The sequence below is a fragment of the Salvelinus namaycush genome, chromosome 19 (genome assembly GCF_016432855.1).
Source record: "Salvelinus namaycush isolate Seneca chromosome 19, SaNama_1.0, whole genome shotgun sequence".
NCBI lineage: Eukaryota > Metazoa > Chordata > Actinopteri > Salmoniformes > Salmonidae > Salvelinus > Salvelinus namaycush.
In genome coordinates, this window is record NC_052325.1 from 23830262 (window position 1) to 23856607 (window position 26346).

At 41.5% G+C, this 26346-nt stretch overlaps 1 protein-coding gene across 1 annotated transcript in view; it reads left to right on the top strand.

Moving 5' to 3' along the window:
* The window catches only part of LOC120063946 (diacylglycerol kinase beta-like), a 98489-nt gene that overhangs the window by 27112 nt on the left and 45031 nt on the right, over nucleotides 1–26346 (top strand). Inside the window, exons 12-14 of the mRNA XM_039014255.1 lie at nucleotides 14851–14936; nucleotides 15270–15359; nucleotides 18604–18764. Of these exons, the coding sequence (XP_038870183.1) occupies nucleotides 14851–14936; nucleotides 15270–15359; nucleotides 18604–18764 (337 nt within the window). The remainder of the gene's footprint in view (nucleotides 1–14850; nucleotides 14937–15269; nucleotides 15360–18603; nucleotides 18765–26346) is intronic.

Sequence of the window (26346 nt, forward strand, 5' to 3'; positions counted from 1 at the left end):
TAGATATTTACAAGGAAATGATAACGGAGTTTCCCTAGTGGGCTAAACCGGCATGGCGGCTTGGTGGACACAAAGGGTGGTGGGGGTCAACTGAGATGAGACACTACAAAGTTGATAATTATAACAATTGAAATGCTAATCCTTTGCACATGAACGCTCACTCATTCGGGAATAATTGCAATCAATATATATATTTAGGCTCAGTATGTTGTCGGGATCTCCGTTGAAAAGTTTGTTTCTGTTGGAGAGTTTGTCCGCCCTCTCTCTCTCTCTCTCTGTCGTGGTTAGAATGGATAGTTCAGAGTGACATTCATTCATGTCGTTATAGGATAGATGTTTCGGCGGTTGTCAGTCTTCGCGTTCAATGATACCGAATTCCTAGTTGCAGACTAGTAATTAATATCAAAAACTTGTTCTTATTCTGTCGGTATGGATAGTCTAAGAGTTTAACCTTTCTAGGACACACGTTCCGCTAGCGGAACCCCCCCCCCAACATTCCGCTGAAAAGGCAGCGCGGGAAATTCAAAAATATTTTTTTGAAATATTTAACTTTCACACATTAACAAGTCCAATACAGCAAATGAAAGATAAACATCTTGTCCGATTTTTAAAATGTTTTACAGCGAAAACACAACATATATTTATGTTAGATCACCACCAAATCCAAAAAACCCAGCCATTTTTCCCAGCCAAAGATAGAGTCACAAAAGCAGAAATAGAGATAAAATGAATCACTAACCTTTGATAATCTTCATCAGATGACACTCATAGGACATCATGTTACACAATACATTTATGTTTTGTTCGATAATGTGCATATTTATATCCACAAATATCGGTTTACATTGGCGCCATGTTCAGAAATGCCTCCAAAATATCCGGAGAAATTGCAGAGAGCCACGTCACATAACAGAAATACTCATCATAAACTTTGATGAAAGATACATGTTTTACATATAATTAAAGATACACTTGTTCTTAATGCAACCGCTGTGTCAGATTTCAAAAAAACTTTACGTAAAAAGCACACCATGCAATAATCTGAGACGGCGCTCAAACATAACAACATTTCTCCGCCATGTTGGAGTCGACAGAAATACGAAATTACATCATAAATATTCCCTTACCTTTGATCATCTTCATCAGAATGCACTCCCAGGAATCCTAGTTCCACAATAAATCGTTGTTTTGTTCGATAATGTCCATTACTTATGTCTAAGTAGCTACTTTTGCTATCATGTTTAGTGCACATGTCCAAACGCTCGTTCAAATGCAGGCGAACTCGGACGAAAACTTCAAAAAGTTATATAACAGGTCGATTAAACTGGTCAAACTAATTAGAGAATCAATCTTCAGGATGTTGTTATCATATATATCCAATAACGTTCCAACCGGAGCATTCCTTCATGTCTGTAGAAGTTATGGAACGCAAGGCGATATCATGAGGAAAGCGCGTGACCAGGAACTGGCAATCTGCCAGACCACTGATTCATTCCCCTCCCATCCGGCCCCACAACACAGCATAAGCTTCATTCCACATTCTACAGACTGTTGACATCTAGTGGAAGGCGTAGGAAGTGCAAACAGATCCATATCTTACAGGGAATTGAATCGGCGATGAGTTGAACATTGACCAGTCTCAGGTTTTTGCCTGCCATATGAGTCATGTTATACTCACAGACATCATTCAAACAGTTTTAGAAACTTCAGAGTGTTTTCCATCCAATAGTAATAATAATATGCATATATTAGCATCTGGGACAGAGTAGGAGGCAGTTCACTATGGGCACGCAATTCATCCAAAAGTGAAAATGCTGCCCCCTATCATAAAGAAGTTAACAAACTATAGTTTTGGCAAGTCGGTTAGGACATCTACTTTGTGCATGACACAAGTAATTTTTCCAACAATTGTTTACAGACAGATTATTTCACTTATAATTCGCTGTATCACAATTCCAGTGGGTCAGAAGTTTACATACACTAAGTTGACTGTGCCTTTTAACAGCTTGGAAAATTCCAGAAAATTATGTAATTGCTTTAGAAGCTTCTGATAGGCTAATTGACATCATTTGACTCAATAGGAGGTGTACCTGTGGATGTATTTCAAGGCCTACCTTCAAACTCAGTGCCTCTGCTTGACATCATGGGAAAATGAAAAGAAATCAGCCAAGACCTCAGAAAACAAATTGTAGACCTCCACAAGTCTGGTTCATCCTTGGGAGCAATTTAAAAATGCCTGACGGTACCACGTTCATCTGTACAAACAATAGTACGCAAATATAAACACCATGGGACCACACAACCGTCATACCGCTCAGGAAGGAGACGCGTTCTGTCTCCTAGAGATGAACGTACTCTGGTGCGAAAAGAGCAAATCAATCCCAGAACAACAGCAAAGCACCTTGTGAAGATGCTGGAGGAAACAGGTACAAAAGTATCTATATCTACAGTAAAACAAGTCCTATATCGACATAACCTGAAAGGCCGCTCAGCAAGGAAGAAGCCACTGCTCCAAAACCGCCATAAAAAGTCAGACTACGGTTTGCAACTGCACACGGGGACAAAGTAAATACTTTTTGGAGAAATGTCCTCTGGTCTGATGAAACAAAAATAGAACTGTTTAGCCATAATGACCATCGTTATGGTTGAAAGGAAAAAGGGGGAGGCTTGCAAGCCGAGGAACACCATCCCAACCGTGAAGCACGGGGATGGCAGCATCATGTTATGGGGGTGCTTTGCTGTAGGAGGGACTGGTGCACTTCACAAAAATAGATGTCATCATGTGGAAGGAAAATTCTGTGAATATATTGAAGCAACATCTCATGACATCAGTCAGGAAGTTAAAGCTTGGTCGCAAATGGGTCTTCCAAATGGACAATGACCCCAAGCATACTTCCAAAGTTGTGGCAAAATGGCTTAAGGACAACAAAGTCAAGGTATTGGAGTGGCCATCACAAAGCCCTGACCTCAATCCTATAGAACATTTGTTGGTAGAACTGAAAAAGTGTGTGCGAGCAAGGAGGCCGACAAACCTGACTCAGTTACACCAGCTCTGTCAGGAGGAATGGGCCAAAATTCACCCAATGTATTATGGGAAGCTTGTGGAAGGCTACCCAAAACGTTTGTCCCAAGTTAAACAATTTGAAGGCAATGCTACCAAATACTAATTGAGTTTATGTAAACTTCTGACCCACTGGGAATGTGATGCAAGAAATAAAAGCTGAAATAAATCATTCTCTCTACTATTATTCTGACATTTCACATTCTTAAAATAAAGTGGTGATCCTAACTGACCGAAGACAGGGAAGTTTTACTCTGATTAAATGTCAGGAATTGTGAAAAACTAAGTTTAAATGTATTTGGCTGAGATGTATGTAAACTTCCGACTTCAACTGTATGTTGAAGAGGGTGGGGCTCAAGCTGCAACCCTGTCTCACCCCACGGCCCCTTGGAAATTAATGTGTGTTTTTTTGCCCATTTTAACCACACTTGTTGTTTGTGTACATGGCTTTTGTAATGGTGTATGTTTTTCCCCCAACACTGCTTTCCATCAATTTGTATAGCAGACCCTTATGCCAAATTGAGTCAATAGCTTTTTTTAACTCAACACAGCATGAGAGGACTTTGCCTTTGTTTTGGTTTGTTTGTTTGTCAATTGGGGTGTATAAGATGAATATGTGGTCTGTCATATGGTAATTTGGTAAAAAGCCAATTTAACATTTGCTCAGTATATTCTTTTCACTGAGTAAATGTACGAGTCTGCTGTTAATGATAATCAGTGGTGTAAAGTACTGTAACGGTCGTCTTGTGGTGAATGAGCGGACCAAGGCGCAGCGGGTGATGAATACATACTGATTTATTATAACAAGACGAAAACACTAATGAACACTAGAACAAACTACAAAACAATAAACGAAGTCAACAGACCTGAACAAACGAACGTACATATAGACGAAGAACGCACGAACAGGAACAGACTACCTAAAACGAACGAACAAACGAAACAGTCCCGTGTGGTGTACACAGACACAGGAACAATCACCCACAAACAAACAGTGAGAACAGCCTACCTTAATATGGTTCTCAATCAGAGGAAACGTCAAACACCTGCCTCTAATTGAGAACCATATCAGGCAACACCTTAACCCAACATAGAAAACACATAACATAGACTACCCACCCCAACTCACGCCCTGACCAACTAAACACATACAAAAACAACAGAAAACAGGTCAGGAACGTGACAGAACCCCCCCCTCAAGGTGCGAACTCCGGGCGCACCCCTAAAACTCAAGGGGAGGGTCTGGGTGGGCATCTGTCCGCGGTGGCGGCTCCGGCGCAGGACGAGGACACCACTCCACCATTGTCTTTGTCCCCCTCCTTAGCGTCCCTTGAGTGGCGACCCTCTCCCCCGACCATGGTCCAGGAACCTTCACCAAGGCCCCTCCTAAATAGAGGAGACAACTCAGGACGTCCTGACTGACGAACGGCTCTGGCAGCTCCTGACTGGCTGGCGGCTCTGGCAGCTCCTGACTGGCTGGCGGCTCTGGCAGCTCCTGACTGGCTGGCGGCTCTGGCGGCTCCTGACTGACGGACGGCTCTAGCGGCTCCTGACTGACGGACGGCTCTAGCGGCTCCTGACTGACGGACGGCTCTAATGGCTCGGGACAGACGGGCGGCTCAGATGGCGCTGGGCAGACGGATGACTCAGATGGCGCTGGGCAGACGGATGACTCAGATGGCGCTGGGCAGACGGATGACTCAGATGGCGCTGGGCAGACGGATGACTCAGATGGCGCTGGGCAGACGGATGACTCAGATGGCGCTGGGCAGACGGATGACTCAGACGGCGCTGGGCAGACGGATGACTCAGACGGCGCTGGGCAGACGGATGGCTCAGACGGCGCTGGTGCAGACAGATGGCTCAGACGGCGCTGGGCAGGCAAGCAGTGCAGGCGGCGTTGAGCAGACGAGCAGTGCAGGCAGCGTTGGACAGACGACAGACTCTGACCTGCTGAGGCGCACAGTAGGCCTGGTGCGTGGTGCCGGAACTGGTGGTACCGGACTGGAGACACGCACCTCAAGGCTAGTGCGGGGAGCAGGAACAGGGCACACTGGACTCTCGAAGCGCACTATAGGCCTGGTGCGTGGTGCCGGAACTGGTGGTACCGGACTGAGGGCACGCACCCCAGGGCGAGTGCGGGGAGAAGGAACAGTGCGTACAGGGCTCTCGAGACGCACAGGAGGCTTGATGCGTGGTGCCGGAACTGGAAGTACTGGGCTGGAGACACGCACCACAGGGGGAGTGCGTGGAGGAGGAACAGGGCTCTGAAGATGCACCGGAAGCCTGGTGCGTGGTGTAGGCACTGGTGGTACTGGGCTGGGGCACATCTCAGGGCTAGTGCGGGGAGCAGTAACAGGACGCACAGGACTCTGGAGACGCACAGGAGGCTTGGTGCGTGGTGTAGGCACTGTCTTAACCAGACGGCTAGCACACACCTCAGCACGAGTATGGAGAGCTGTTCCCGGTGACATCAACTCCCCGACACGTTCAGTCGGGCGGATGTCGTGCCTTATGCACCAAACCAGTACATCCCTCATAACTCTCTCCTCCAATTTCCCCATTAACTCCTTCACTGTCTCTGCGTCGCTCACCTCCAATACCGCCCTGACCGGCTCCTTACGGTAAGCAAGGGGAGTTGGCTCAAGTCTACAACTTGACCCAGCTTCACTCCCTTTTATCCCCCCCCCAAGAAATTTTTGGGTGAGCCTCTCGGGCTTCCAGCCGCTCTGCCTTGCTAGCGCCTCATAATGCCGCCTCTCCGCTTTCGCTGCCTCCAGCTCCGCTTTGGGGCGGCGACACTCCTCTGGCTCTGCCCAGGGTCCTTCTCCGTCTAGAATTTCCTCCCATGTCCATTCCTCCTTGTACCACTGCTGCTGTCGCTGCTGCCCGTTAACCCGCTGCTTGATCCGGGTTTGGTGGGTGATTCTGTAACGGTCGTCTTGTGGTGAATGAGCGGACCAAGGCGCAGCGGGTGATGAATACATACTGATTTATTATAACAAGACGAAAACACTAATGAACACTAGAACAAACTACAAAACAATACGTAGACGTGACGTAGACGGCGGACGTAAAGGTAACGTAAAGGTAATGGCGGACTGAACGAAGTTATGTAGAGCACCTCAAGATAAAACATAATATTCGAAATATCTGCTAAATTAGACTAAAATATTAGCACTAAATAATCTGGTGGGTGATAACCTTCAATCTGGATAATAACACAAAACAAATCCTAAGACTAGAGACATTTATCGACAAATATTGCGAAAACAAGCAACACCCAAACATGACGGAGAGTAAGACAGGGGAACCGATTCAAAAACGAAAACGTGACTCTTCAACAGACACTGATGATTTAATATTCTCACCACCGGCAATGGTAAAGGTCGAAACCGATCTGTTAAAATCAATAAATGACAAACTGGGTATACTTGAATTAGTTAGTAAGGATATAAAAGAGTTGAAGGCAAGCCTAGAGATGAGTGATGAAAAAGCTGCGGCATTGGAGAAGGAAACACACGCGCTAAAAGGGACAGTCAATAAGATTGAAACCGAAATGAATGAAATTAAAAAGGAGAACACCGTTCTGAAGGAATCCTTACTGGACATACAAACTAGATCCATGAGAGAGAATTTGGTACTTACAAATATCCAAGAGAAAGAAGGAGAGGTTCCTGAATCTGTAGTTAGAGAGTTCCTTCTTGCAGCGCTTCAGATTCCACGCGAAGTTATCGACAAGATCCAACTTGAACGTGTACACCGCCTCGGACAGAGGGCAGAGGTACGAACGCCCAATCGTTGCCAAATTTGCTTCATTTAAAGATAAAATAATGGTTAAAAGCCTGGGTAAAAGACTTGCTGGGACCAAAATTGGCATGAATGATCAGTTTCCGAAAGAAATTGCAGAACGGCGCAAAGTTCTGTATCCAATTTTCAAAGAAAATAGATTAAAAGCGAAACGAGTAGCTCTCGTCGTTGATAAACTATATATTGATAACCAGTTGTTCAGAGACACAAAGACTACTCCATGGTTATTTTAAAAATTACAAAGTTCTCATAGATGAGGAAAATAAACACAATTCAAGCCCGGTTATTGATTGTAACAATACAATACAAAATATAGCTTTTCTATAAATCTTCACATATAACTAATTGAACACAAGCACTATTTCTACATAGTGAAGATAAAAACTAAGTAAACAGAAGGCACAGTATGTGTGGATGGTGTGGTGTGTGTTTATTTTATTTGTTATGTTTGGAAAGTTGAGTGAGTGAGTAATGAAATGGTTGCATATCCCAGAGCCAATGTATTGCTGTGAGTCGGGTATGAGAGGGCTTTCAATGTTGTTCAGATGATGGATATACTTTTATAATGAATTATACGTCTTATTTATTTATTGTCCTATCATGGGGAACTACATTTTTAAAATAAATTATATCTAATTATTTATTATCCTATTTTAATGGTACGGTCTATGGCCCTATACCCTAGACACCCACATGAATGGCCCAGATACTAAGGAGAAGTCCCTAACTGTTTTATGTGCATGCTGTAAGCGGTCTGTATGCAGCCAAAATGAGGTCAGGGACCAAGAGCAGCACTGCCCCCTCAAGATTCTGAGCCTGCTTGGCAGGGTTGGTCCTGCAAAGCCAAAGCCCCCTAAAGGGAGAGCATAATAAACAAGGAAATTCTCAAAGCTGCTAATGAGAACCTTGACGACCTTGTACCTAGCCGGTGGGGATTCCGGTGGGGTGCCCCCACCCAGGCAGTGGCAGTGCTGGCAACACTAGCTGCAGTAACCCATGGGGAGGGGGTCACACTCGGACATTCAGAGAGGGGGTATATTATTGTGGCCCTGGTGGCACGAAATCAAAGTCGGACTGCATGGAGATGCTTGGGAACATGGTCAAAACGGATGACCGTATTGTGGGTGTTTCAGGAAGAAGGTGTACATTTGACCTCCATCATCTAGGATGTGACAATGGTAAATAAATCTCTACATTTATGCTCATTTTTTGCGCGGTCTTGCAGGCCTTCTCATGCAGCTGCAACTGCAAGTACATTTGTAAATCATGACCCATCTTGAGTTGGGCTCTGGGATGGTGCAATTGTTGAGAGGGTGAGCTTATGGTTGTGTGGGGGTAAGGGCTGAATGTGTGTGGGTGTATGTGTGTATCCCACAACTGTTGCGAAGGAAGAAGTAAAAGATGTTAGGGACTATAGAGGATGATCCACAGCAATATGTAATACACATCGAGGTGAGGGCGATGGAAATGCATTTGGCAATGGATCTGCTTCGGTTCGGTGGATGGCGCTGTGTGCACTTTTCGAAGGATGGATCCCAGTCGGTCCGGGGCTGTGCGATGCGGGGGGTCGGGGGTGGTCTGCCGGGCATTGGGTTGACAACCCAACTCGAGATGGGGGCTTTTGGCGGGTGGAATAGTGGGGACCAATTGGAGGTTTGCTTAGTGGAGATGCAAATGTCATGGTACAACTATATAGACACTCAATCATTATGTTACTTTTTAATAGGACGTTTACAAACATATATTTTGATAAAAATAATTGAAAGGTGTGTCTCATTATGGTAAGTGGTGAAATAAGTATAACCAGTTACAATTGTAATGGCTTAGCAGATAATAAGAAAAGACGATCAGTATTTACCTGGCTAAAAGAGAAGGATTATAATATCTATTGTTTACAGGAAACCCATTCGACAGTTTTAGATGAAGTTTTGTGGAAAAAGAACTGGGGGGGCGAAATATATTTCTCCCATGGGCAAAGAAATTTAAAAGGGGTGATGGTTTTAATAATGTCTGTTGTCTGTAACTTGTGAGGTGTGGAAACACTTTGTTGCTTTTATGAATTTTGTCTTGCTGCTTTTTGTTCTATGTTGCTCTGTCTGTATGCTACGTCTTGCTTGTCCTATGTTGCTATGTCTGTATGCTATGTCTTGTTCTATGTTGCTATTGTCTATATTGTAATTGTTTTTAATAACCTGCCCAGGGACTGCGGTTGAAAATTAGCCGGCTGGCTAAAACCGGCACTTTTACTGAAACGTTGATTAATGTGCACTGTCCCTGTAAAAATAAACTCAAACTCAAACTCAAACTCAATAATAACTTTGATCCAAATGTGCAACTTGTCCAAACAGATCCTCAAGGTAGATGGATTATTTTAAATATGTTATTGGACAATAAACATATATGGCTTATTAACCTATACGGTCCGAATAATGATGATCCAAGCTTCTTTGACAATATATATAAGAATGTATCAACTCTACAAGCAACACTAGACTCTATTATTATAGTGGGAGATTTTAATACGGTCTTAAATACCTCTATGGACCGGAAAGGAAATCACACTACAAACTATCACCCTCAGGCACTTAAGGAAATCAGGAATGTCATGGATATATTGGAATTAGTGGATATATGGAGACTTAAATACCCTGACCTAGTGAGATATACATGGCGGAGGCTTAATCAAGCTAGTCGCCTTGACTACTTTCTTATATCATTCTCTCTGGCACCAAAAGTTAAAAAGTGTTTGATAGGGGACAGAATGCGGTCGGACCATCACATAATTGGCATATATATTACTCTTACAGAATTTCCACGTGGGCGAGGATATTGGAAATTTAATCAAAGCCTACTAGATGATAAATTGTTTAGAACTAGGACAGAAGAATTTATAACTGACTTTTTTAGACATAACATAGGTACAGCAGATCCCCATATTGTATGGGACACTTTTAAGTGTGCCTTTAGAGGCCATGCAATTCAGTACTCATCTATAAAACAAAAGCAATTTCGATCAAAAGAGTCCATATTAACAAAGGAAATTGAAGGACTAACAGTACAGTTAGATAACAATAAAAACGGTACCATAGAGGCACAGAATAAGTTAGAGGAAAAACAAAAAGAAATGGAGGAACTTATTCAAGAAAGATCCAGTGTAATATATTATAAAAATAAAGCGAACTGGATGGAATATGGGGAAAAATGCACCAAATTCTTTTTCAATCTTCAATATAGAAATGCTACCAAAAAAAACATATTAAAACTTGTTACAAATGATGGAGTCACGCATGATTCACCAAATGATATTTTGAAAGAGGAAGTAAAGTACTTTAAGAATATGTTTTCGTTTCAGGCTCCTCCATCTCCACTAACTGAAACTAATAGTATGGATTTTTCCCCTAATAATAATGTAAAATTAACATCTGTACAGAAAGACTCATGTGAAGGCCTAATTACAGAGGAGGAACTACTTGATGCAATTGGGGCCTTTAAGGATGGGAAAACTCCAGGACTGGATGGCATACCAGTGGAAGTATACAAACATTTTTTTGATATACTCAAAGGACCATTATTAGCTTGTTTTAACCACTCCTATATAAATGATAGATTATCAGACATGCAACAAGAAGGTGTGATATCATTATTACTGAAACAGGACCCAAGTGGTATATATAAAGATCCAGTCCATTTAAAAAATTGGAGACCTCTTACACTTCAGTGTTGTGATGCAAAAATCCTAGCAAAATGCTTGGCGCATAGAATAAAAAAAGTTTTGTCAGATATTATTCATCCTAATCAGACAGGTTTTTTACATGGACGATACATTGGAGATAATATAAGGCAAGTACTGGAAACAATAGAACACTATGAAATATCGGGGACACCAGGCCTGGTTTTCATAGCTGATTTTGAAAAGGCTTTTGATAAAGTACGACTGGAGTTTATATATAAATGCCTAGAATATTTCAATTTTGGGGAATCTCTTATAAAATGGGTTAAAATTATGTATAGTAACCCTAGGTGTAAAATAGTAAATAATGGCTACATCTCAGAAAGTTTTAAACTATCTAGAGGAGTAAAACAAGGTTGTCCACTATCGGCATATCTATTTATTATTGCCATCGAAATGTTAGCTGTTAAAATTAGATCAAACATTAATATTAAGGGATTAGAAATCCAGGGCCTAAAAACTAAGGTGTCATTGTACGCTGATGATTCATGTTTTCTTTTAAAACCACAACTAGAATCTCTCCACGGCCTCTTAGAGGATCTAGATACATTTGCTATCCTCTCTGGATTAAAACCAAATTATGATAAATGTACCATATTACGTATTGGATCACTAAAAAATACACATTTTACATTGCCATGTAGTTTACCAATTAAATGGTCTGACGGAGATGTGGACATACTCGGTATACAAATCCCAAAAGAAAGAAATGATCTCACTCCAATAAATTTTTATAGAAAGTTAGCAAAAATAGATAAGATCTTGCTACCATGGAAAGGAAAATACCTGTCTATTTGTGGGAAAATCACCCTGATTAACTCTTTAATCATATCACAGTTTACCTATTTGCTTATGGTTTTGCCTACACCTAGTGACCTGCTTTTTAAATTATATGAACAAAAAATATTCAATTTTATTTGGAACGGCAAGCCAGATAAAATTAAAAGGGCCTATTTATATAACGAATATGAATTCGGAGGGCAGAAATTATTAAATATTAAAGCATTAGACCTCTCACTAAAGGCATCAGTCATACAAAAGTTATACTTAAATCCAAACTGGTTCTCTAGTAGATTGGTACGAATGTCTCATCCTATGTTCAAGAAGGGCCTTTTTCCCTTTATTCAGATTACACCTGCTCACTTTCGGTTGTTTGAAAAGGAAATAATCTCCAAAATATCTTTATTTTTTAAACAAGCCTTAGAAAGTTGGTTGCAATTTCAGTTTAATCCACCTGAAAGGACGGAACAAATAGTACAACAAATCTTGTGGTTAAATTCAAATATAGTAATTGATAAAAAAAAATGTATTTATCGAAGAAATGTTTAAAAAAGGTATAATTTTTGTGAATGATATCATAAATAGGACTGGTGGAGTAATGTCACACATGCAGCTAACACAGACATATGGAAATGTCTGCTCTACCCAAAATTACAACCAATTAATTGCAGCATTACCACAAAAATGGAAGAGGCAAGTAGAAGGGGATAAAAGTAAGGAACTTGTATGTCGGCCTTATATTAAAGAACATAAATGGTTAAAGAAAAGTGTGATAAATAAAAACATATACCAATTTAATTTAAGGACCAAAAAACTGACAGCTGTGCCATATAAATTGCAAAATAGTTGGGAAGAGATTTTCGATGTACCCATTCCATGGCACATGGTTTATGAATTGATACGCAAAACAACGCCGGATTCAAAACTTCGAATTTTTCAATTTAAATTATTGTACAAAATTCTTGCAACTAATAGAATGTTATATATATGGGGGATACAATCTTCCCAGCTCTGCAGATTCTGCTGTGAGGAGGCAGAGTCATTAGATCATTTATTTTGGTATTGTCCGCATGTAGCTCGTTTTTGGTCACAGGTCCAGGAATGGTTGAAGAATTGCAACATTTGCGTAGAACTAACGCTACAGATAGCAATACTGGGGGATTTGAAAAGCCATAGTCAATCAATCAATAATATAATAATTATTTTAGCAAAAATGTTTATTTTTAATTTACAATCCGTGGAAGCTATGAGAATAGGAAGATTCAAATATTTTGTGAAGCATCACAGCACAGTTGAAAAATATATGGCAAATAAAAATCCGAAATGGATGATGTTGGAAGATAGATGGGAAGGGTTGAGTGGAGCTGAAGGGTGGGACTAATAACAAGATAAACAATGTAGGGCATACGGGATCTGTGAAATGTGTATAGGTGCGGAGCTATTGTGAAATAGCACAGTTACAAGTGGAAATCAAACTGGATGGACAACAGAAATAGAGGAAGGACTAAGAACAAACAAGAGAGAACTATTATAAAGTAGACTGTGTCTGTAAAATGTGTATAAGATGTATAAATTGAAGGTAAAAACAGAAATGTTTATCAGTTTACTCCAATTGGGGGATCGGTGGTAGGGTTTGCGGGGAATAATAATAAAGGTATACTCTTTAAAAAAAGTATGTATGTCTATGTAGGTATGTGTATGTATATATGTATGCATACGTGAATGGATATATATATTTACCCAAAAAAATATGGGGGATTGGAAATGATGCAGACAATTACATTGGAAGCAACATTCTTTCCGCAATATTAAGCTGATCCACCCCTAAAAAATAAATAAATAAATAAATAAATTAAAAAAAAAAAAAAAAAAAAAAAAAAAAAATACAAAACAATAAACGAAGTCAACAGACCTGAACAAACGAACTTACATATAGACGAAGAACGCACGAACAGGAACAGACTACCTAAAACGAACGAACAAACGAAACAGTCCCGTGTGGTATACACAGACACAGGAACAATCACCCACAAACAAACAGTGAGAACAGCCTACCTTAATATGGTTCTCAATCAGAGGAAACGTCAAACACCTGCCTCTAATTGAGAACCATATCAGGCAACACCTTAACCCAACATAGAAAACACATAACATAGACTACCCACCCCAACTCACGCCCTGACCAACTAAACACATACAAAAACAACAGAAAACAGGTCACGAACGTGACAAGTACTTAAGTAAAAATCACTTTAAGGTAATTGTAAAGTATTATTTTTGACAACTTTTACTTTTACTTCACTACATTCCTGAAGAAATTAATGTATTTTTTACTCCATACATTTTCCCTGACACCCAAAAGTACTTGTTACATTTTCAATGCTTAGCAGGACAAGAAAATGGTCCAATTCACGCACTTACCAAGAGAACATCCCTGGTCATCCCTACTACCTGATCTGGCAGATTCACTAAATACAAATGCTTCGTTTATAAATTATGTCTGAGTGTTGGAGTGTGCCTCTGGCTATCCGTAAATTGAAAAAACAAGAAAATCGTTACGTTTGGTTTGCTTAATATAAGGAATTTGAAAGGATTTATACTTTTACTTTTTGATTCTTAAGTACATTTTATCAATTACATTTAAATAAAATCAAATCAAAGTTTATTTGTCACGTGCGCTGAATACAACAGGTGTAGACCTTACAGTGAAATGCTTACTTAACCAATGGTGCGGGAAAAAAGGTATGTGTGTGTGTGTGTGTGTAGGTAAGTAAAGAAATAAAACAACAGTACTTAAGTATATTTAAAACCAAATACTTTTAGACTTTTACTCAAGTAGTATTTTACTGGGTATCTTTACTTTAAGTATGACAATTGGGTACTTTTTCCACCACTGATGATAATGCAGAGAATTTTCCCAAGGTTGTTGTTGACGCATATCCCACAGGAGTTATTGGGGTCAAATTGAACTCCAATTTTGTGGATTGGGTTGATCAGTCCTTGGTTCCAAATATAGTGGAAGATGCCAGAGCTCAGGATAACCATTTGAATTTGTGGTCTGTATATGTTATCATTTCATTTAGGATGCCATCAACACCGCAGGCCTTTTTGGGTGGGAGGGTTTGTATTTTGTCCTGTAGTTCATTCAATGCAATTGGAGAATCTGTTGGGTTTTGGTAGTCTTTAATAGTTGATTCTAAGATTTGTATTTGATCATGTATATGTTTTTTCTGTTTGTTCTTTGTTATAGAGTGGTTGATCTATACATCTCTGTTTTGGATAGATAACTCTTCATGTTGTTGTTTGTTTAGTGTGTTCCAATTTTCCCAGAAGTGGTTTGATTCTATGGATTCTTACATTGAGCTGATTTCTGACGTGCTGTTCCTTCTTTTTCCATAGTGTATTTCTGTATTGTCTCTCTGTATGTATGTGTGTGTATTTGTATATTTATGTATTTATGTCTTCACAGGCTCAACTTCTTCCATGATGTCCCTGATTTCCAGGTGCTGGCGTGTGGAGGGGACGGGACAGTGGGATGGATCTTAGACTGTATTGGTGTGTCTTAATCTATTGGATTAAACTCATTCATTATACATGAACACAGTATAATATTTCCACCTTCATAGCTGTGAGAGAGAGAGTGTGTGTGTGTGTGTGTGTGTGTGTGTGTGTGTGTGTGTGTGTGTGTGTGTGTGTGTGTGTGTGTGTGTGTGTGTGTGTGTGTGTGTGTGTGTGTGTGTGTGTGTGTGTGTGTGTGTGTGTGTGTGTGCCTGATAAACATAGAACACAATACTATACTGTACAGTACTCTGGCTACACCTTAATGTTCTTTCTCCGAAATCCATCAGAATTGTAATTATTATCTTATCATTATCTGTCCATCTGCAGACAAGGCCAACTTTGCAAAAGATCCCCCTGTGGCTATCCTCCCTCTGGGCACAGGGAACGACCTGGCAAGATGTCTACGCTGGGGCGGAGGTGAGAAGCTGTGTGTGTGTGTGTATGTGTGAGTGTGTACATAGATCGCAGTGTGAGTATTCTTTTACTCACTGAAAGCTCCCATCAGCAATATTTTCCTCAATATCTTCACAATGCACCTGTTGTGTTCTTGTGGTTCTAAACCAGTGGAGGCTGGTGGGAGGAGCTATAGGAGGACAGGCTCATTGTAATGGCTGGAATGATATAAATGGGTGGTATCAAACACTTCACACATATTGAAACCATATTGAAACCATATTGAAATCACATGAATTCCATTCCAGCCATTACAATGAGGCTCTCCTCCTATATATCCTTCCACCAGCCTCCACTGTTCTAAACACATCCTCATAAAGCTAATTTGAAAGTGTTCTATGATGCAAAGCAGAGTTCTTATATAATCCCTGCTTGCCATTGACTGGGCCTGTTTTTGGGCCAATGATTGACAGACTGCTTGACCTGGCCCTGGCTTGTGTAGAGTAGAGACCAGCCGAGCACTTTAGCCAGGCAGCGAGCTTATGATCTGATGTTTGGAAACTAAATGGACAGTTAGTTCCCAGGGGCTTTTTGACCAAGCACCAGTTGAATAAATTATCTTCTCCCAAAAATATTTTTAAAAGCAACTGGATTCTTTCTATGAAGACATTTAAGTGTTATGACCATATTTACAGATTGTACAGTAGTAGATACAAAAGCTGGGACTGTGAGGGAAGTACTGTGTCACAGTCGTCTGTTTGTAGAAACATACTGCACATGCGTTTTAATTCCTGGCATAGTAAACCAATCATCTAAATTGGGTTTGGTGACACAATCTATTGATCTCCTGTTAACTGGCAGATGTTATATGACAGATGTTTTAGGCCTGTTTTGTAACTATATCAGTCAGGACTGGGCTGTATGTAAGCATATGTGTGCATCACATATAGTGGAATATGCTTGTATGCAAACATGAAAGAGCATGTTATTGTGCCATAAGTAGTCGGTGAGCTTTTTGTTAAATCTTCAGGGTATAAAGTAGGCTAATTGGCTTCTTACATTACATCATCATTGCTTTCTCCCTCTGTGATTTAGGAAATGTACATGAGGGAGGAAAAGTGTGAGCTCAGACTGTTGGAGAGCACATGGGGGGAAATGCGTGTCATCACACATGGGCCTCGGCTCTCAGTGTCAACGTCCCCTGATGCAGACCTGGGTTCACATTGTTTTTGAAAAATCGAGCAAAGTTCCATTATTTGAAAGATGTCAGATATTACGTGAACCCAGGTCTGGAGCACAGGAGGGGGAACAAGTGTCATCACACACGAACCCTGGTTCTCAGGATGGGTCGCCATGTGAGTGTTAAAGTCCCCTGGTGCTCTGAGTGATGGGTCCTCATTAGACGCTCACGCCTCCATGACAGCCACTGGTGTAACCCTAACACCCCGGTCCACCTCTCAGCAGTACTGATCACAGTCATCATTAGAGTAATTGTGGTTCAGACCCACTTGGTCTCCAACACAGAGGACCCGCTCACCGGAGCCCCGCAGGGTTCGGGAGTTCTATCCCATGACACAGTATAATGATGACTCTATTGTGATTGCCTCTACTGTCTACCTCTACACTCTAAAAAATGCTGGGTTGTTCGGTTGACTCAACTGCTGGGTTGTTTGGTTGGCCCAACTGCTGGGTTGTTTGGTTGACCCAACTGCTGGGTTGTTTGGTTGACTCAACTGCTGGGTTGTTTGGTTGGCCCAACTGCTGGGTTGTTTGGTTGGCCCAACTGCTGGGTTGTTTGGTTGACTCAACTGCTGGGTTGTTTGGTTGACTCAACTGCTGGGTTGTTTGGTTGACTCAACTGCTGGGTTGTTTGGTTGACTCAACTGCTGGGTTGTTTGGTTGACTCAACTGCTGGGTTGTTTGGTTGACTCAACTGCTGGGTTGTTTGGTTGGCCCAACTGCTGGGTTGTTTGGTTGACCCAACTGCTGGGTTGTTTGGTTGACTCAACTGCTGGGTTGTTTGGTTGACTCAACTGCTGGGTTGTTTGGTTGGCCCAACTGCTGGGTTGTTTGGTTGACTCAACTGCTGGGTTGTTTGGTTGACCCAACTGCTGGGTTGTTTGGTTGACCCAACTGCTGGGTTGTTTGGTTGACTCAACTGCTGGGTTGTTTGGTTGACTCAACTGCTGGGTTGTTTGGTTGACCCAACTGCTGGGTTGCAGGCATTGGGTCACTTGGTTAGTTGATGCTGGGTTGTTGAGATGTGATCCAGCAGGTCAGATCAGAAGACTGGAGGCAAGGTTTAGTAAGGGAGTGGCTTTCAGCCACCTATTAGAGTGTATGTCATTCAAGTTCATCTGTTCTGTTGTATAGTTATCACATGTTAAGGTTGAACATTGACATTTTTGTAGCTTCAATCAGGCTTACAGAAATGTATAAAATCCCTAAAAGCTTATGCAAATCCTGTTATTGGGAAAGATACCACCTCATTATAATATGTAATAAGTAATCTTAATACTCTAGAAGAATTTGTAAAATGCAAAAAACTCTCACAGGTTGTCAATAAGATCTATCTGAAAGCCACACCCCTAATAAGCCACGCCTCCTGAAATAACTTTATATTACTGTACATTAAGAAAGACCCAGCTGCATGTCAACCCAGCATGACAGTAAAAAATAACCAACTAATATTTAAATTAAACCATGTTAGGGTAATCCCAACAACCCAGCATGTTGGGTTATTCACGTAACTGGCTTGGTCAAAATAACCCAGCATGTGTTGTCCAATATTTACCCAGTGCTGGGTTACCAAAGAACCCAAATTGGGTGTTTTTTAACACAACATTTTTTTGAGTGTACCAAGAGTCTCTCTCAGAGAGGCCTGGAGGTTAGGAGTTCTATCCCATGGCAGTGTACTTACTTACTAACTCCTCTTCATCCCCACTGGGACATAAGGCCACAATGACTCTATTGTGTACACCCATACTGTCTGCCATTAGGCTGTTTAGTCAGTGTGAGGGTTTCAGATGTACTCCCTTCTCACCACTCAATCTTAGTTTTCTCTTTGCTTGCTTCTAGGAATCCAAGGCCTCTGACCTCACGTCAAATGGAATACAGAAAGCACTATGCAATTTGATGAATACTAGATCTTATTGAATTAATAAAACTTGTTCTGAGAGCCTGGGTCTGACAGTGTGGGTGACCTTAGTGTGTGATGGCTGTATCTCCCTGTGTCATGTCTCATCCGTCTCTCTGTCCTGTCCTGTAGGTTATGAGGGAGGCAGCCTGCTGAAGTTCCTGCGGGACATAGAACACAGCACAGATATGATGCTGGACCGATGGAACATCGACATTATCCCTGTAGACAAGGAGGAGAAGGGAGACCCAGTCCCCAACAGCATCGTCAACAACTATTTCTCCATCGGAGTGGTGAGAGAACAGACTACACACACACACACACACACACACACACACACACACACACACACACACACACACACACACACACACACACACACACACACACACACACACACACACACACACACACACACACACACACACACACACACACACACAGACGCACTCACCTACTCACACTCTGTTTATCAGATTCACCAGGAAATGTTTGTTGACATGCAGAACCAATCACATGCAGAACCCATCACATGCAGAATCAATCACATGCAGAACCAATTTTCAACTTCAAATTTGTATCCTTAAAAACACTCACACACACAATCCTACCTGCCTTTCCATATTCAGATCAAAACAGAAGCAGAACATAGGCCCAGTACTATGCTACAGTATGGGATTGCCTATCCCAGCAGGAGTTAAACCATTTGCAGAATCACTGGTGGTTTCTAAGCCTCTCAAGCAGGTTAATTACTGTTTCCCCTTTTAAAGGGAAGGAACCAGCATTGCCATTGTCCCTGTTGCTTAGCAACCCTTTATCTCTCTACTAGTTTGTTGAAACAAACTACCATGGGCTCGCCACAAACGTATTACACTAGAGGGAACAGAGGGACGAGGTCAAATGAATTCTGTCTCAGTTCTTGTCTTGTTGTCTCTCTGTCAATCCCTGACACTTCAGATGGATGTTTCCTATATCTGTTATTAAAGCTACGGTTGCTTAACTATAAGGTGCCTGCAGCACCTCATTTGAAGGAAACAATCCCTTTTATGGTCTTTCCTGTCTTTATTTTCTTCAAGCCCACCAGGCATCATTGCACGGATGCCTAAAAATACACACCAGGAGTAGACAGTGGGACTAAGCCGAAGTGTGATTGGTACATAATATGTCTGGACCAATCACAGGTAGGATGAGGAGCAGGGAGGAAGGGGCTAGCTTGGCAAGGTTACCATGGACTGCTGTGATGTTATGCAACCCGGCATCCCACTGGTCCCACGCCTGCCACATATTCATCAGGTTTCTGCCAAACACAAGGACTCTACCCTCTTGTTACTGCTGCATTATGGGTACACCCTAGCAAGCTGGTCCCAGATCTGTTTGTACTGTATAGACAACTCCTATGTGCTAATACAGATAGTACAGCACCAACAGATCAGAAATCAGGCTAGGAACTCTTTCAAAAGCAGCTTACTGATTTCACTACTTGATCTCATAATGGTCAGCATATTGCTGACTGAACGGAAAGACAACATGCTCTAAATACAATGTGGATTATATCAGCAAATGGTCAAGCCTCTGACCTTTCTATCTAGACAATGGATGTTTCTCCACCATGTGATGCCTGTGCCAGAATGGCCAGGGGGTGGCCAGGGGACCCCCTCTATGTGATTCAGATGTGGGCTGGTGGGTGGTAGTGCCAGTGCCAGAATGGTCCATACTTTGGTTGCAGCCACTGTCTAGTATCTACCCCGGCTGTATACCATGTCTAAAGAAGGGCTGGCTATGTTTTAAACTGTTATTGATGATATAATTGTTATTTACAGTCCATTTACTGTCCACTAAAATATATATAAATTCTGTGTTTCTCAGAGGACCTTTTAAGCTCAAATTCTGATCCCTTTGAAGGATTCTGTGTATATGTAATCCACTTAGACCAATGCTATTCCCATGTTGTAGATGACACTATGATCCAATACGGCATGGCCCTTCCCCAGGGCAACAGATCGCATCGCAGTGACTCCAGCAGCCAGGGACAGATGGCTGCGTATCTGGGCACCAATGACACCTGAGCAAACGAGCGCTAGCACTGTGACTCAGTCACGCCATATCATGTTGTAATCATTGGCGGCCCAGAATCGGGTTCAATATCCATACCCATATTGGGGCAGCGCTTCCTGCCATCACACTCACAGACCTTCCCTTCCCAAGGCTGGTGATTGGGTTGCCATGGCGTTGGCGCTCTCAAGGCCAATTTTCGAATCTCAACTGTCATCTGTTTCTTGCACAGTAAGTTAATTGTAGATGACATGGTAGTCGTAGTGACTGGGAGAACGCTCTAGGCTGGAGATAAAGATACTTTGTGGTATTGCTATTTTGTTGTCTGCCTCAGATTACTTTGTAATGCTTTTGGGCATCAGTGCTTTGCATTAAGTACACACTTAAGCTTGATCATATTAAATAACAAATTAAATCTAATAATCATACAACCTACATCCTAAGAAGAGTCAAACATAAATCCATATTGAGAAGAGCTTCATATAAAATCTTGATCATAAAGTATTTTGATCTATCAAATTCCTGTTTAACAACTCTGGTCATTGTCAACTAAGTTTGATCTGGATACAATGACGCTGACTGAAGATTGTCTAGAGGAAAACAAGCCTTTAACGAGAAGGCTTCACTATACAGAGACTGCATTAACATTAACCCTCAGTCAGCACTATAAACACACAGATCAGATTGGATAGGAGTCTCATCACAGGAGGTTGCTGAGGGGAGGATGGCTCATAATAATGGCTGGAACGGAGCGAATGGAATTGCATCAAACACATGGAAACCGTGTGATGTTTTTGATGCCATTCCACTAATTACGCTCCAGTCATTGCCACGACCCTTCTTCCCCAATTAAGGAGCCACCAACCTACATGTACTTGTGGCAGGCACCTTGGGTTTCAATCCAATCCCTGAGCCCACTTCAATCCCACATCCCCAGAGAAAATGTCAAAACTTCCTTCCCTACCTTGCCTTGCCCCCTTAACCCCCCTGTGATTCAAACAATTCAGCCCCACTTCAGTCACACATCCCCATAGAAATCTCCAAGGCTTCCCTCCCTGCCTTGCCTTTACACTGGGCATTATAGGCACTCCATACATTCCTAACGTGCATTACATTATCCCTGAGCCCTGAGTGATCCCATTCCCAACCATCACTCTGGAAAGAATCTGTGTGAAGAATTAGCGAGAGGGAAATCACACTATGTCAGCAGCCATAAAGAAGTGTCCTCACCCCTTCCTCACACTTTCCTCACCCCAGCCCCTCAGTCTGAGGAAGCCGATCACTTCAGGGTGTGAGAGAACGATGAAACCTGACTATCTTTCCTGCCATCAACAAGCCATCTGCTCTCCAAGCGTGGCTCTCTAGCTAGCTATGAGAAGAAGAGAGGGCCTGGGAGTGCCTGGCTCTGGCCCCGTCATGTAATGCTCTCTGGCCTTCTGGCTGGTTATGCGTTAGTTACAGCTACTTACCCACCGTGTTACTCTATGGACTGTGGGTCCGATCCACAGTGACCTGACCTGTGTGTCAACAGCAGGGTGTGTAGTGCTTGCTCAGAGGACGGCCAGGCCAGGCCTCTAGGGAGGGTAGAGGAAGTGAAGGTTAGGGGGGGGGGGGGGGGGGGGGTGAAGGGGGGAGAAAGAGAGGAATGAAGGGAGTAGTGCTGGCAACACCCTGAAGGTCAGAGGAAGTATCAGTGACAGGAAGATAGCGGCTGCCAGGTCAGACCGGGTTACCTCTGTAATGAATGACCGTGCTGAGTGACACCTGGCCAGATAAGTGGGAAACAGCCACCTCCCCTCAACCTATCTGTCTGTGAACCCACATAGAAACCATACACACTACTCTACATACACAGATACACACTACTAGCTACAGTTGAAGTTGGAAGTTTACATACACCTTAGCCAAATACATTTAAACTCAGTTTTTCAATTCCTGACATTTAATCCTAATACAGATTCCCTGTCTTTGGTCAGTTAGGATCACCACTTTATTTTAAGAATGTGAAATGTCATAATAAAAGTAGAGAGAATGATTTATTTCAGTTTGTATTTCTTTCATCACATTCCCAGTGGGTCAGAAGTTTACATACACTCAATTTGTATTTGGTAGCATTGTCTTTAAATTGTTTAACTTGGGTCAAACGTTTCGGGTAGCCTTCCACAAGCTTCCCACAATAAGTTGGGTGAATTTTGGCCCATTCCTCCTGACAGAGTTGGTGTAACTGAGTCAGGTTTGTAGGCCTCCTTGCTCGCACACACTTTTTCAGTTCCGCCCAAACATTTTCTATGGGATTGAGGTCAGGGCTTTGTGTTGGCCACTCCAATACCTTGACTTTGTTTTGCTTAAGCCATTTTGACACAACTTTGGAAGTATGCTTGGGGTCATTGTTCATTTGGAAGACCCATTTGCGACCAAGTTTCAACTTCCTGATGGATATCTTGAGATGTCGCGTTAATATATCCACATCATTTTTTCCTCATGATGCCATCTATTTTGTGAAGTGCACCAGTGACTCCTGCAGCAAAGCAACCCTGAAACATGATGCTGCCACCCCCGTGCTTCACGGTTGGGATGGTGTTCTTCGGCTTGCAAGCATCCCCCTTTTTCCTCCAAACATAATGATGGTCATTATGGCCAAACAGTTCTATTTTTTTTTCATCAGACCAGAGGACATTTCTCCAAAAAGTATGATCTTTGTCCCCATGTGCAGTTGCAAACCGTAGTCTGGCTATTTTATGGCGACTTTGGAGCAGTGGCTTCTTCCTTGCTGAGCGGCCATTCAGGTTATGTCGATATAGGACTCCTTTTATTGTGGATATAGATCATTTTGTACCCGTTTCCTCCAGCATCTTCAAAAGGTCCTTTGCTTTTTTTCTGGGATTGATTTGCACTTTTCGCACCAAAGTACATTCATCTCTAGGAGACAGAACGCATCTCCTTCCTGAGCGGTATGACGGCTGCGTGGTCCCATGGTTTTTATACTTGCGTATTATTGTTTGTACAGATGAACATGGTACCTTCAGGCGTTTGGAAATTGCTCCCAAGGATGAACCATCATTTTTTTTCTGAGGTCTTGGCTGATTTCAAGGTAGGCCTTGAAATACATCCACAGGTACACCTCCAATTTACTCAAATTATGTCAATTAGCCTATCAGAAGCTTCTAAAGTCATGACATCATTTTCTGGAATTTTACAAGCTGTTTAAAGGCACAGTCAACTTAGTGTATGTAAACTTCTGACCCACTGGAATTGTGATACAGTGAATTATAAGTGAAATAATTTGTCTGTAAACAATCGTTGGAAAAATTACTTGTGTCACGCACAAAGTAGATGTACTAACCCACTTGCCAAAACTAAAGTTTGTTAAAACTTCTTCTCGACAACATTCCGCTGAAAAGGCAGAGAAATTTAAAAATATTTTTTAGAAATATGTAACTTTCATACATTCACAAGTGCAATACACCAAATTAAAGCTTAACTTCTTGTTAATCTACCCATCGTATCCGATTTCAAAAAAGCTTTACAGCGAAAGCACACCATATGATTATGTTAGGTCAGAACCTAGTCACAAAAACACATACAGCCATTTTCCAGCCAAAGAGAGGAGTCACAAAATGCAGAAATAGAGATAAAATTAATCACTTACCTTTGATGATCTTCATCAGATGGCACTCATAGGACTTCATGTTACACAATACATTTATGTTTTGTTCGATAAAGTTCATATTTATATCCAAAAATCTCAGTTTACATTGGCGCGTTATGGTCAGTAATGTTGTGCCTCGAAAACATCCAGGGAATTTTCAGAGAGCCACATCAATTTACAGAAATACGCATCATAAACTTTAATAAAACATACAACTGTTATGCACAGAATTAAAGATATACTTCTGCAACCGCTGTGTCAGATTTCAAAAAATCTTTACAGAAAAAGCACACCATGCAATAATCTGAGTACAGCGCTCAGACACAAAAGCAAGCCATACAGGTACCCACCATGTTGTGGAGTCAACAAAAGTCAAAAATAGCATTATAAATATTCACTTACCTTTGATGATCTTCATCAGAATGCACTCCCAGGAATCCCAGTTCCACAATAAATGTTTGTTTTGTTCGATAAAGTCCATCATTTATGTCCAAATACCTCCTTTTTGTTAGCGCGTTCAGTTCACAATCCAAACTCACGAGGCGCAGGCAAGTCCTGGTGAAAGTTCAGACGAAAAGTCCAAAAAGTTATATAACAGTTCGTAGAAACATTTCAAACGATGTATAGAATCAATCTTTAGGATGTTTTTAACATAAATCTTCAATAATGTTTCAACTGGAGAATACCTTTGTCTTTAGAAATGCAATGGAACGCAGGTCGCTCTCACGGCCATGCGCGTTACCAGTTCATGGCATTCTGCCAGACACCTGGTTGAAACAGCTCTCATTCCCCCCTCCTTCACAGTAGAAGCCTCAAACAAGGTTCTAAAGACTGTTGACATCTAGTGGAAGCCTTAGGAAGTGCAATATGACCCCATAGAGACTGTATATTAGAAAGGCAATGAGTTGAAATACTACAAACCTCAGATTTCCCACTTCCTGGTTGGATTTTTCTCAGGTTTTTGCCTGCCATATGAGTTTTGTTATACTCACAGACATCATTCAAACAGTTTTAGAAACTTCAGAGTGTTTTCTATCCCAATCCAATCTACTAATAATATGCATATATTAGCTTCTGGGCCTGAGTAGCAGGAAGTTTACTCTGGGCACGCTTTTCATCCGAATGTGAAAATGCTGCCCCCTATCCCAACCCCCTATCCCAAGACATTTGTGGAGTGGTTGAAAAATGAGTTTTAATGACTCGAACCTAAGTGTATGTAAACTTCAGACTTCAACTGTATATATAAACAGATACACACTACTAGCCATATATACACAGATGCACACTACTAGCTATATATATACAGACACACTACTAGCTATATATACACAGATACACACTACTATACATACACAGATACACAAATGCACACTACTAGCTATATATACACAAATACACACTACTATACATACACAGACACACTACTAGCTATATATACACAGATACACAAATGCACACTACTAGCTATATATACACATGTACACACTACTAGCTATATAGACAAGATTCACACTACTATACATACACATTTACACATATACACACAACTAGCTATATATACACAGGTACACACTACTATACATACACAGACACACTACTAGCTATATATACACAGATACCCACTACTATACATACACATTTGCACATATACACACAACTAGCTATATATACACAGATACACACTACTATACATACGCAGATACACAGATACACACCACTATACACATACAGATACACACTACTAGCTATATATACACAGATACATAGATACACAGATACACACTACTAGCTATATATACACAGATACACAAATACACACTACTAGCTATATATACACAGATACACAAATACACACTACTAGCTATATATACACAGATATATAGATACACGGATACACACTACTAGCTATATATACACAGATACACAGATACACACTACTAGCTATATATACACAGATACACATATACACACTACTGGCTATATATACACAGATACACACTACTATACATATACAGATACACATCATATACGGTAAAAAACAGAGAAAACGTTTTAACACTAATTCAAATGAATCTAGATACTCTCACACAACCTCACACAACCTCACACAATCTCACACAATTTCACAGAACTTCACACATCCTCACACAACCTCACATAACCTCACATAACTT